The sequence below is a fragment of the Cicer arietinum genome, chromosome 6 (assembly GCF_000331145.2).
Source record: "Cicer arietinum cultivar CDC Frontier isolate Library 1 chromosome 6, Cicar.CDCFrontier_v2.0, whole genome shotgun sequence".
In the NCBI taxonomy this organism is placed as follows: Eukaryota; Viridiplantae; Streptophyta; class Magnoliopsida; order Fabales; family Fabaceae; genus Cicer; species Cicer arietinum.
In genome coordinates, this window is record NC_021165.2 from 8,288,531 (window position 1) to 8,302,475 (window position 13,945).

Below are 13,945 nucleotides of genomic sequence, written 5' to 3' on the forward strand. Positions count from 1 at the left end.
CGTTCAAAGTATAATATTTCTCTCTTTTCTTAATTGTGTTCTTCAATTAGTATGCTTCTTCGAATTCCCTTTCCCTAACAAATTATAACATCAGTTTAATTTTTATGTAACAATATAAAAAGATTTATACATTCTACAAATCATAACTAATTATATGATAATAAATGATTATGACAAAAATAAATTACTAATTATTTAACAGTTATGACTAATTGATAATATAAAAAAATTACATTAATAATATTTATAAATTAATTTTATTTAGTTATTTTTTTAATATGAAAAAATAATGAAAGTGACATTCATGAGACATAATGAATAAAAATTGAGATGAGTGGAGGAAAGGATACTCCACTCGGTTTGGTGTTGTTTTCTCAAGAGAAGATGACATCAATTGTATTGGTTTGGTGGCAGATAGAAGAAACTTGTGGAGTTGTGGTGCGTGCACAAGCGCGTGGGGCAGATTCATCTGATCTTCTTTGTGCACACAACTACTGGTCCAAGTAAAATCACAAACTCATTTATTTTGCACACTCATATTTTCGCAATATTCATTTAATTTTTTATTTTCTTTCCATTTTTATTTTTCCATCTTTTCCCAAACATATCAAATTTATCATACCAGTTTTTCAATTTCTTTTTTTCTCAATATGTCTATGGGGGAGTTGTCCTATATAATACAAAATCAGATCATATTAGATCTAGCCCATCATTAATAAGATACTTTCCTTTAATAAAAAGAAAAGTGTCTATAAGGTATATAAATGTGTTACATCATTTTCCTAAAACGACTTGGCTTGATCTTAATTATGCCCTTTCTAGATCTAGTTTCCAGAATATTTTACAACTCGGTAATTTAAATACTCATTTTTTTAGGAGATACTAATTTACTTCATACATCTCATTATAAATTTCACATTCGAGTTTTACACAATTTAAAATAAAATTAAGTGGGTTGATTTTAATGTTAAAATAACTTTTTATTAATATTAATTAATGAAGTAATTAAATGAATTGATAAATAATAAATAAGGATATGTTAGGAGAAAAATAATTAATATTTGATAAATAACAATAGTATAAGAAAATCTATAACATGAGGCGGGATATTGCAAATAAGGAATTTAATGTGAAACATGGATAAAAATAACAGTGTTCCATAAACATGTTAATATGAAATATATAGAGGTTATTTTTATGGAGTGTTTCCAAAACTACTAGATTGTGTGATTAACGATAAAGATGAGATAAAGATAAGATACTACAAGACAAGATAAGACATAAAATAAGATAATTAGATAATATGATAAAAGATTTAATAACTATTGTAGAATTATATATTTGAGGTATACATGATAATAAATATAATAATATTATTTTATTTTGTCGTGTATTTATATTATAAAAGAATGTTTAATTTGTGGTCAACTTAAGAAAGATCGTGGTCGAAAAAACTATTTACAAATTACTGATTGAAAAAGTCTTTACAAATACTAAAATTTAAATTGGTTGTTATTAGTGATCGAAAAAACCCTTATAAATCAAAAATATATTTTTGGCGATAAGAAACGATCACAAATTTGTTAGAGAAAAAAATTATTTGAATTTGTGACAGTCAATACCCTCACACCAAACTTGATTGATTGGAAATATCAACACTATTTTGTGGCGGCATTTAGTCTCACAAAATTAAAAGTTGGATCATAGTGAAGGTTTAAGCCGTCACAAAGTATGACCGTGTAACATTTTTTATGATTTAGGCCGCAACAAAAGCTGTCTTTTTTGAAGGCTCGGATTGCCACAAAAGTAACCGAGCCATTGACATTTTGTGGCTATTTTGACCGCCGCAAATACCTTAATTTCTCCATATATATATATATATATATATATCACTTTTTCTCTCGTTTCTCATTTCTACCTTCTCTTTAAATTTTTTCTATACATCCTCTACAAATATTTTTCTTTCAGTCAGTCTTTATTATATGTTTTGTTTTATATTGTTATTTATTTATTTGAAGTTATTTATTTAAGGAATATTATATAACTTTTATTTTGGCACTAATATTATTGGGTTGATTGCGAAGAGTAGTTATTTGTTCATAAATTTCAAGTTAGACACTACCGTGCTAGCAATATAGTATGAAATGCATTTTAAATATAAATTAATAATTTATATAATTATTATTAAAATAGCGTTATATGATTATAAATTATTTTGAGAGCGTTAATATTTTATTTTAAAATATAGAATATATTATTTTTTAAATTGGTTATAATATTATTTTTAAACTTTAATGTTAGGAAGACTAGTTAAAAAAAGTGCAAGTAAAATATTTAAATTGTAAAAATTTTATTCAAATTAAAATGTAGTTATTTTGAAATGTTTTATTTTATTTGGCAGTAATAATTTAATTAATATTAATATTAAAATTATATTTTTATTTTTATATAAAATTTTTATTTTTAAATTATATAAATATTAATATATATATATATATATAATATTTTTTAATATTAATTTTAAATTTAAATTTTATATAAAAAAAATTAACAAAGTTACCCATTTGTACCGATTTAAGTCCTCACAAATTTGTGGTAAATTTTTCCGTCACAAATTTATGACTGCTTAAGTCCTCACAATATCAACTTTTGTGGTCATTTTGACTGTCACATAACTTTGTGACTGATTATTTGTGGTTACTTAGACCGCTAAAATTTTCGTATTATAGATGTTCTTCCATTTTTTGTAAAAACTTTTAAACGCCACAAATTAAGAATTTTCTGTAGTGTTAATACACACCTCATGATAAGTCTGAATGGGAAATACACCACACGTAATGGTTACTCTTGACTTCTCTCTAGACATGAAGGTGTTAATACAACACATTAATATACGTGGAGTTGGATTTGGAAGTTGAAACTCTCAGCCAACATCCATTTTTTTCGTTTAGCAAGTATGTCATAATTTCATTTCTACTAAACTAATTATGCGTCACAGAGGTGTTTAAGTCGATGCTTCATGACCTTGTTGTCGAAATGAGGATGAATCAATTCTTCATCGCTTGATCTCCTCTCCATATGCTTCTGCTATTTGACTTGGTTGTGGTTTTCAGGATCCTCTTTCTCTTTGTTTGAATATTGGCCTTGATAATCTTGCTAAAGTGGTGGAACTTTTGGGGAGAGACCTATGAATTATTATTATTCCACTAATAATGTGGAACATTTGATGCGCTAGAAACAAAATTGTTTTAAACAACAACATACTACATCAACATCGACAATAGCCGCAGCTCTAACACAACTTCAGTTTGCACTTCAAGCGTTTGACTTAGAGAATTTCCTTTATGTCTTTCGTCCCACTCGAGAAGTACATTGACAACATGGTGATGAGGATACAATGCCATCAATGTGGATGGTAATGCTCTTGCTAATTCAAGTAAAGATGGTAATGCTCTTAGAATGCTCTCTAATTACAGTTTTGTCTGATTTTTCATATAAAAAAAGAAAGGTTATACAGTAGAAGTGTTGTTTATACAAAATTACGATTAAAGAAAAACTTAGTTATTAAGTGATCTTATATGACTCACTTTTCTTTTCTAGAAACCGTACTTAGTGCACATTTAAACACATTTAAAGTACGTCAAGTTTTACTAAGAAGTTTATGATAGAGAAATTTGATGGGAAAAACAATTTCGACTTGAGTAAATTTCAAGAGAAAAATGTGCTGATACAATTATGAATATACAAAGTGTTTATTAGCTCACTAACATTGGTTGACATTAATGTAAGGTGCGCTGTAAAATTATGTTGATTGTTGAATAACTTCTTGAGAAAGTCAATATAGAGGTTGCACCATATTTTTCTGCATGATTTTTGTCACGTAGACTAAATTCTTGGAGTGATTTAGCTTAAAGTAAAAATTCTTGGAGTAGTTTAGCTTCAAATGAAAATTATTAGAGTAATTTAACTTCAACTGAAGTATACTTTTTATGTGAAATATGATAACTCTTTTGAACTATGATTGTCGGTGCAGACAATAAAAGTTGAAGATGTATCGATTTGAATCAAGGTGGAGATTGTTATGTTTAGATGAAATTGAGGGTTTGAAAAAATCTGACATTGACTGAAATAGAAAATGAAGAGGAAGCTAATGCGTGTGTGTGTATATACATACCTCTAGTTCTTCATTACATGATAGATTTATTATGTTTCTCTGAAGTTTTGCATATAATGCAATTGGTGAATATCGAAACTAATAGATTTTATAAATATACGGATCTTTAATTTGGAGACCTTTTAGCGAAATATTGGAATATTATCTTGTAAGGATGTGCAAAAATATGGTTAATTGAATCATATTGATAATTTGGATTGTATTGCACCACAAAAAATTAAACTATTTAAATGGTTCATGAATTGAACCACATATTTAAAAAATTCAGTTAACCAAACTTAATTCAAAAATCAGTTTAATAATTTTAAAATGTTTTTTAACCTCAATTAAGATTTTTTTTTCTTACAAAATATTTAAAATTTATTTTTCTCAAAAAAAATATAGGAAATATAGAAACTTTTTTTTTTGAAAAAAACAAATAAATCATTTTTTTTCTTGAAAATTTTTGAGAAAAAAATCGAAAATATTTTGTTTTGAAAAAGATATCGATAAATTTTTTATATTTATTTTTCTAAAAAAATCAAAAAAAAATTTCTTGAAAGAATTTTCTTGAAAAGATTTTGCCAAAAGAATTTCAAAAAAAAAAATTTATCTGAAATTTTTTTACATTTATTTTTTTTAAAATAAACTGATTTTTTTTTTTATTAAAAGAATTTTAAATTTTATATTGAATAACTATTTTAAAATTTATTTTAACTAAATTTTTTTTAAAATATTAAATTAATTTTAAACTTAACTTAAAAGTAATTTTCAATAACTAAAATACATCATTAATATAGTTGAATGGAGTTTGATTTTTGTACATAAACAATCTACTTGCAGCACATTCTATGTGAGAAGAATCAATGTGCGGATATGCTAACTAAATTGGGAGCAAAATGGCTTAGACCCTATAGTCAATTTTCATTAACCCATTTATTGTCTTTCTTTTGTCAAGTTAGCGCGGATGTTCTAGGAGTATCCTTCCTAATTAGTAATTAGGGACTAGTTTTCTTTTTCCTCTTTTTTTTCCTTTGTTTTTTTTTTTTTCTCGTATAACCATTAAAAAAACACACATTTCATCCTAACTTGATAATTCATTCATAATCAAGTATAACTTATTTTGTCTCGGTTTAATGATTTCCATTTCAAAATTTCCTTGAATTAATGTAAGTTTTACTTTTATAAATATGAACTTTATTTTATAAAAAAATTATGGAGAGAGGATGATGCTTTAATTCAAGGCAGGGCAGTCCAAAGGGTCAAGTGGCCCAAACTAAGACTTTAGGTAAAAAAATATCTAAAAGAGTTCAATTTAATTATAAATGCATAATATCACAAGATAGTTATAAATGTTCCCGTAATTTAGATAAGGTGAGAGGACCTTATATTTTTTTTGACCTAGGTCACATGCCGTAGCAAAGTTTGATTTGATTTTTATTTACTTTTATAAAACCTTTGTAATTTTTTTTTCAGTTTTAAAAAATATTTATTATAAAAATTGTTTTAGACATCTAAATATGTTAAGCCAACTCTAATCAAAGGTAGTCACTACATTCTTACAAGAGAATTTATATTTATTTTCATCTAATAAAATATAAAAAAGTTCTTATGAATACCACTTTTAAGAATTCTCTCCTTGATTTTTATGAGACAAGACATTTAATAGCATTTATCTAAACGTTTTAATAAGTGCAAACTTGGTTAGTTTTGTTTATGCTCAAAACCTGAGTAGTATTCAACAACAACAAAAATCCGACTAATATATGCTACTTATCAAAAGACCATATGAAATAACTATAAGGAGTATTATTGTTATTTTTGAATTTCGAAAAATCTTTGAAAAAACAATGTATACTATCGACAATATTATTGAGTTGAGTCGCGTCACTACGCCAAAAATGACATTTTATAGCGTGTCTTTTATAGCGCTTATTAAATACAAGCGCTGTTGTATGATATTTTAAAAACAACGGAGGATACAACAGCACTTTTTTGACAAGCGCTATAAAAAAAACGCTGTAAAAGACTTTGATTTCACATAATTAAACGACCTATTAGAGCGCTTTTTGGAAAAGCGCTGTAAAAAGGTTTTTAAAAAAAAATAAGGAGGTCTTTTACAGCGCTTTTGGACAAGCGCTTTAAAAAGTCTGTAAAAAAGCGCTGCAATAGACTTTTAAAAAATAAAATAAGGAGTTCTTTTACAGCGCTCTTTAAAAAAGCGCTGTAATAGGCTTTTAAAAGTAAAATAAGGAGGTCTTTTACAACGCTCTTTAAAAAAAGCGTTGTAATAGGCTTTTAAAAAATAAAATAAGAAGGTATTTTACAGCGCTTTTTAAAAAAAGCGCTGTAATAGGCTTTTAAAAAGTAAAATAAGGAGGTCTTTTACAGCGCTCTTTAAAAAAAGCGCTGTAATAGGCTTTTAAAAAATAAAATAAGAAGGTCTTTTACAGCGCTTTTTAAAAAAAGCGCTGTAATAGGCTTTTAAAAAGTAAAATAAAGAGGTCTTTTACAGCGCTCTTTAAAAAAAGCGCTGTAATAGGCTTTTAAAAAATAAAATAAGAAGGTATTTTACAGCGCTTTTTAAAAAAAGGGCTGTAATAGGCTTTTAAAAAGTAAAATAAAGAGGTCTTTTACAGCGCTCTTTAAAAAAAGCGCTGTAATAGGCTTTTAAAAAATAAAATAAGAAGGTCTTTTACAGCGCTTTTTAAAAAAAGCGCTGTAATAGGCTTTTAAAAAATAAAATAAGAAGGTCTTTTACAGCGCTTTTTAAAAAAAGCGCTGTAATAGGCTTTTAAAAAATAAAATAAGAAGGTCTTTTACAGCGCTTTTTAAAAAAAGCGCTGTAATAGGCTTTTAAAAAATAAAATAAGAAGGTCTTTTACAGCGCTTTTTAAAAAAAGCGCTGTAATAGGCTTTTAAAAAATAAAATAAGAAGGTCTTTTACAGCGCTTTTTAAAAAAAGCGCTGTAATAGGCTTTTAAAAAATAAAATAAGAAGGTCTTTTACAGCGCTTTTTAAAAAAAGCGCTGTAATAGGCTTTTAAAAAATAAAATAAGAAGGTCTTTTACAGCGCTTTTTAAAAAAAGCGCTGTAATAGGCTTTTAAAAAATAAAATAAGAAGGTCTTTTACAGCGCTTTTTAAAAAAAGCGCTGTAATAGGCTTTTAAAAAATAAAATAAGAAGGTCTTTTACAGCGCTTTTTAAAAAAAGCGCTGTAATAGGCTTTTAAAAAATAAAATAAGAAGGTCTTTTACAGCGCTTTTTAAAAAAAGCGCTGTAATAGGCTTTTAAAAAATAAAATAAGAAGGTCTTTTACAGCGCTTTTTAAAAAAAGCGCTGTAATAGGCTTTTAAAAAATAAAATAAGAAGGTCTTTTACAGCGCTTTTTAAAAAAAGCGCTGTAATAGGCTTTTAAAAAATAAAATAAGAAGGTCTTTTACAGCGCTTTTTAAAAAAAGCGCTGTAATAGGCTTTTAAAAAATTATATATATATATATATATAATGTGTCTGTTAATGCTAATAATCACATTTATTTGATAGTGTTTTACAAGTTTTCCGAGCTCAAATGGGTGCTACAGTGTCGAAGCAAAAATCAAATAAATCACATGGATTCTAATAAAGGTTTGAAATGTATGGCTTTAAAATTTCATTAACAATCAATCCACAAATATTTATTGACTTATATGTTTTATTTTATAGTGCTCTCGTCAAACTAACAACATAGACTGCGGATACTGTATATTACGATTTATGAAGGAGATTGTTGTTATAATCCCAGAAAGAGATCTAATTGAAATAAAGGAATGCATATCACAGCGCTTTTTTTAAAAAGCGCCGTAAAACTAATACAACAAGCATCGCGTTTTTAGAAGAGATTTATAGCGCTTTTTTTTTATTTTAAAGAGCGCTGTTGTATCTTTTTACAGCGCTGGATACTACAACGCTTAATTGTTTGAAAAAGCGCTGTAAATGGCTTAAAAAAAGCGCTGTAAAATACAATTTTTCGCGTAGTGCGTACTCTCTTTAAGACATTTCGAGACACTGTTCAAATTGTGCAAAACAGACTATCAACCACGAAGTCCTCACCTCTATTTATAGAGGAAATCTATAACTAAATCAGAGACAAATGTGCGATCTATTAGGTCTGATTCACTAAACGTGTGCTCTTATATTTAGGTTTTGATCACAAAAACGTGCGCAACGATTTGTTTGACCATCAAAATGTGTGTCACGTTTTGTTTGACCACAAAATGTGCGCTCAGTTTTGATTTAGGTTTTTGACTGGGCAATAACAGACGTGCATGACAAGCGATTAGGGTTTTGACCAACAAAACTGAAGCACAAAATCGGGGGGCAAATAACTGACTATATAAGATGTTGAATGTTGACTCGGTGGAGGACAATTACGTAATTAACGCATCAATTCGAGATAAAAATGCAATCATTCATTTAATTAAAATAATTTATTAATTTTCATATGCTAAAAAATAATAATACACCACAAAGTCAAAACCGAAGTCAAGGCCCAAGGCCAAAGTCAAAACCGAAGTATACTATCTTTGACTCTTGAATAGTATACTAGTACTTAATAATCACTTATGTTTAAAAGTACTAATATCTCTCACTTGGGTAAAAAAATAAAAAATAAAAAGATAGTAACTTTTTGACCTATGACCATTTATTTTATCAAACAATGTATATTATAATTTTAAAAATATTAATATAAATATGACATAATTATTCAATTGGTCCCTTAACTTAATTTTAGATAACATTTTACTCTTTTATTTATTTATTTATTTATTTATATTTTTCGATTTAGTCTTTTATTTAATTTTAAGTAACTATTTAAAATGTCAACAATATTATCTTTTTTTTACATAAACTTAAAAAATTCATCAAAATCTTTAAACAAAATTCATAAAATTCAATACCAATTTCAAGAAAATTCATATATTCATCAAATGTGTAACTCAAATATTCAAATAAACACATATTTCCATGTCTAACAACATTAAATAAAGAATGAAAGTATGAGTTATGAAATTGATGAAATTTGATTTTATATTGAATATAATAATTAATTTTATCGGTTTTGTTTGAAAATTTTGATGAATTTTTAAACTTTTGTAAAAAAAGGATAAAATTGTTGATATTTTAAAACATAAAAGATCAAATTGTTACTTAAAATTAAATAAATGACCAAATTAAAGAAGAAGAAAAAAGATAAAAGATTGAAATATTACCTAAAATTTAGTTAAGAGATCTATAAATACTCAATTTCTTTTGGAAAGTATGCAAGTGAAGACAAATACTCTAAAAATATTCATAAAGCATTATATTTTGTTGTAAGACAATCAATAATAAAAAAAAATAGTTAGAGATGTTAAAAATAATATCAAAGTAGACATATTTCAATAAAATGTAGTTTGAATACGAAGTAAGTAGAAAATGATAGACATGTGATATTTAAGTTTGAAGAAGACAAGAAATAGTTACTATCATTCTCACAAGTTAAATATATTAAAAGAAGATGCCTTATGTTAAATTCCTTATGTTGTAAAAAAAAAAAAAAAAAAAAAAAAAAAAAAATCAATGAGTTAAAAGTAGAAGATGAGTTGAGAAAAAGAAGGTGAAGAGAAAAAAAAAACATAATGTTGTTATCTTTTTAATAAAAAGTTAAATAAATTTATTACAATTTTACTATAAAATTAGTTACATTGCCATATCACTAGTAATAGCCACGTAAAAGTTATTATAATAGAAATTGTCAAAAAAGAAAAATTATGTGCACATATTGAGACTTTAGAAACTTGGTTAAGAAGAAACTTAAAAGAACAATATATTACAAATAAATAAGTTACAAATGAATATGTTGAATAGCTGCAATAGTAATTTTGCCTTTAAATAAATAAGTCAAATTTGAGCTGCCAATTTTTTCATAAGTCAAACTCAAATTTAAAGTATTTAATTTAACTTCACTCATTTACATTCTTTGTTAAAAGGTGTTTTCAAATGATTTGAATCCTTTTCATTTTTAGAGGTTACGTTGGTAATCTCAAATTTGAATTCAATTTAATTATCCATCACTGACATGTCTCTTTCAAATTTAAGTGTGATGAAACTGTCCTTTTTCTTTTTTAAAAGCCTAGTAGCAAAAAAAATTGCCATGATTCAATGTTGGATTTAGTTTTTAAAATAAGTGGATGTTTAGTGGTCTATTATGGATGGAAACATAAAAATTATTTGAAATAATTAATATTTAAAATTATAAATTAATTATTATAAAAAACAATTTTTTTAAATTAATTTTTTTCAATCAATATCAGATTATTACACTTATAAAACGAAAGAATCTTCAATCAGAACTTCATAAAACGAAAAATTCTTTAATCAGAACTTCGAATGACTTTTAATATTAATCTAATATAAGAGTGGTTTACATTAGAATTTGGCTTTAAAATGTTAAATAAAATTGCACATTTTAATTTTGAGAAGGACTAACAATAAAAAGAGACAAACAGAGCGAGTCATTATCGCAGCCTGATGGCGACTGACACCGTCACGCCGACAACCGCCACCGTCACCGTCACCGTCACCGTCTTTCTGCTACATGATGCGTTTCGTGAGCTGTTTCCTTCAGTGAATCAGTGTCTCTTCTTCCATTCCCATTCCCATTCACTCTGCAAGCACAATGAGAAAACACACTGCGCAAGCATGTGTAGCTGCGGTTGTTTCAGTCTTTCTATTGATGAAGCTAAGTCCACCCATTCCTCAACCTCAGAAGTACCATGATTTCGCTGACAAGCGAGAATTCTTTGGTAATTCCTCAATTCAAGTAAAGTAATTAAAAATATTGTGATTTTGAAGGATTTGAGACCAATTTGGTGTGGAGATTCTTTGATTTTGTTGTTAAATTTAAAATAAAATTAATCGGTGATTCTTTTTAATTGTTGTTCAGGCATTCCCAATGCACTTAATGTGATATCAAATTTCCCTTTCATTATTATTGGTCTCATCGGGCTTATGCTTTGTCATCATAGGAACTATTTTAATTTCAGGTATTTTCATTCATTTTGTCACCTCATTCACTCAATCCATTTATTTTTGTCTTATTAGTGATTGTTTTCTTGAGGGATAAGTAAAGTCTGATTAGTGATTGTTTTCATGATGGAATTTGGTACTCTTGATCGATTTATCTTAATTTAAATTTATTAACTACTTGAACTCAACAATTTGGTTATTCACTCAATTCATTTAGGGTGTGTGTTTGGGAGCTTAAGAGGGGATGGAAGGGGAGAGTTTTGAAAAAAAAAAAGGAAGGATGAAGTTAAAAGAATTGAGAGTTTTGGAAGGGGAGGTTTAATGTTTCTTCATAATACAAAATCCCTCTAATTTGGGGAACTAAAAAATTGCATTGGAGGAGAGTTTTGGAGAGCTTTGATAAATTCTTTAAATCCAATCTATGTTATTATAATATTCTCAATATTAATAATATATTAATTATAAACATTCATTTATCATTTTTCTATAAAAACACTATATCAAAAAAGGTGAAAGTTTTATCTATATTTTCTATTCCCCTCTCCTCCAAACTCTCAAACAAAAGCCTTAAGCCTTAGTTTACGTGATTGGTGTTATGAAGTTATATGAATGAAAATTAAGTTTGTGGCTAAAGTTTGCAAGGTGAGCTATGGGGTTGGACATGCTTTTATGCAGCTGTGACTTCAGTAGGTTTTGGGTCTTCATATTATCATCTTGGGCCAAATGATAATGGCCTTGTGTGGGACAGGCTGCCGGTGAGTTCTTCATATGGAAGTTGATTAAGCCATTACTTTTTTTTTCTTTTCATTTTAGTTTGACAATTTTGATTCCTTAATTTTTGCCTGTTATTGGAGATGTCTGTTGCTTTTGCCTCACTGATGGCGATCCTCATCATTGAAAGGATTGATGTGAAGATAGGAACGATTTCGATTTTTCCTCTAATTATGGCTGCTATGATAAGCAGTGTGTATTGGAGGCAAGCCCAATTCTTTGTCTCTTTTACTTGGACCGAGTTCTTTTCCTTAATTACTATTTTCCTACACAGTTTGATGCAAATTCTTTATTCTATGTGAGCAAAGTTGTTCTTCATACAGATAAAAGTTTGCTACTTCTGTTAACATCGTTGTCATATGCCAAAAGTTAGGTTAGCTCTTTTGAATCTTGTAATACCCTCAGATAAATTGATTTCCATCATCAAAGATTTAGAGCATGAGCCGTTTAGGTTAGCTTCAATGAGGTTTGCGTACTAAGTTCTTAATCATAAAGAACTGTGCCTTATTGGAATTTTCCATTCAATGGTTCCTTAAGTTTCAGGAGGAACAGTTTCTTAGCATTAAAAAATTATTTTCCAACTCAATTATCAAATGTTAAGGTTTCAATGAAGTATTTTGTGGGACCTATTTAATGATCTTTTTAGAGTTATATCATTGGAGTTGAAAGTTGCTTAAAGTGCTATAGAATAAAAATGTTGATATTCAAAGGGCTGCACCATTTGAGATGATCTTAGGCTAGTTCTTTTGAACCTCGAATTCCCCTCGGATGATTGAATTTCGTTTGATGGCAGTAATCATGAAACAACTAAACATCGACCGAACTTTAGATTCTGTTTACTTTTCATATCTTCTGTTTCCATTTTCAAACATAGAATAATAGAGATCAAATATTAGTTGCTCTTTTTCGATCATAGGCTCTTTGGTGACATCCGTCCATATCTTCTGGTGCAAACTGTATCATGCATGGCCATACCTCTCATGGCCCTTTTGTTGCCACCAATGTACACACATTCAACATATTGGCTATGGGCTGCAGGTTTGTGTTTTTGGTATGGAATAATACTTGTTTCGATGTAATACTCTTTGAAATGTCTCTCAATTTCAAATTAAAATCTTGGTAGGATTTTATCCTCTAGCTATGCTGCAAGAGACTGCCGATAGATTGATTTACGCAGCGACTTTTCATACTGTCAGTGGTCACACCCTTAAGCATTTGTCTGCTGCAATGGTTCCTCTCATCTTAACAGTAATGCTTGCAAAAAGGAGTGTTTACTTGGAGAGGCTCGCACATGTAAGCAACGTCGAAACCTTCAAATTACTGAATTTTATTTGCTACTATTCAAACTTGAATTTTGTGCATGATCATGGTCTGAAATTGGAAAATCATGATCTAATGTGGTTGATGCGATCTGTATGCAGGCAAAATCGGCTTAAAAAACAGTATTTCCTGGTCCGGACTTAGGTGAAAGAAGACATTTGATCTATAGAGATTATATGCTCAAACTTCTGTCCTTTAGTTGTACTGAAAAACAAAAGGAAGGATCATTTGTGATACAGTAACATTCACCATAGTTAGCTTCTGGTTTGTACAGTGTTTAGCTTCTGGTTTGTACAGTTTTTTATCTTCAAATTATATCTAGTATTAAAAGAGAGAAGAGATAAATCAAGTATATGAAGAATGGAATGGTGACACATTGTGGCAGACACAAAATATTGTGAAATTAATAAAAGTCATATAGTTTTATCAAAGATTCAACATAATATCAATACAAAATAAAAATATAATATCTTAAAAAGAGAAATTTATCTCGAATTAAAATTGTGTTATTTGTTCTCTTAAATCTTTGAAATCATTGATAATTGAATGATAAAGTTTTTAACTATTTCCTTTTTAATAAAAAGTAACATATTGTCAGCAAGAAATTCACCCTTCATCTTATTACGCAGTCTTGTTTTGATAATCTTTATTGT

At 27.9% G+C, this 13,945-nt stretch overlaps 1 protein-coding gene and 1 long non-coding RNA gene across 2 annotated transcripts; both read left to right on the top strand.

Moving 5' to 3' along the window:
• The first annotated feature begins 368 nt into the window (after positions 1-368).
• LOC140920979 (uncharacterized) lies at positions 369-4,304 on the top strand. The gene is made up of 3 exons (XR_012163793.1): positions 369-503; positions 3,114-3,445; positions 4,034-4,304. It is a non-coding gene; the product is annotated as an uncharacterized lncRNA (long non-coding RNA).
• A 6,400-nt stretch (positions 4,305-10,704) lies between these two features.
• Positions 10,705-13,572, top strand: LOC101501512 (uncharacterized). The gene is made up of 7 exons (XM_004504078.4): positions 10,705-10,978; positions 11,119-11,218; positions 11,836-11,956; positions 12,056-12,177; positions 12,889-13,010; positions 13,096-13,265; positions 13,394-13,572. The coding sequence occupies exons 1-7, from the start codon at positions 10,852-10,854 to the stop codon at positions 13,406-13,408; spliced, it is 777 nt and encodes a 258-aa protein (XP_004504135.1). The 5' UTR covers positions 10,705-10,851; the 3' UTR covers positions 13,409-13,572.
• Positions 13,573-13,945: the final 373 nt, after the last annotated feature.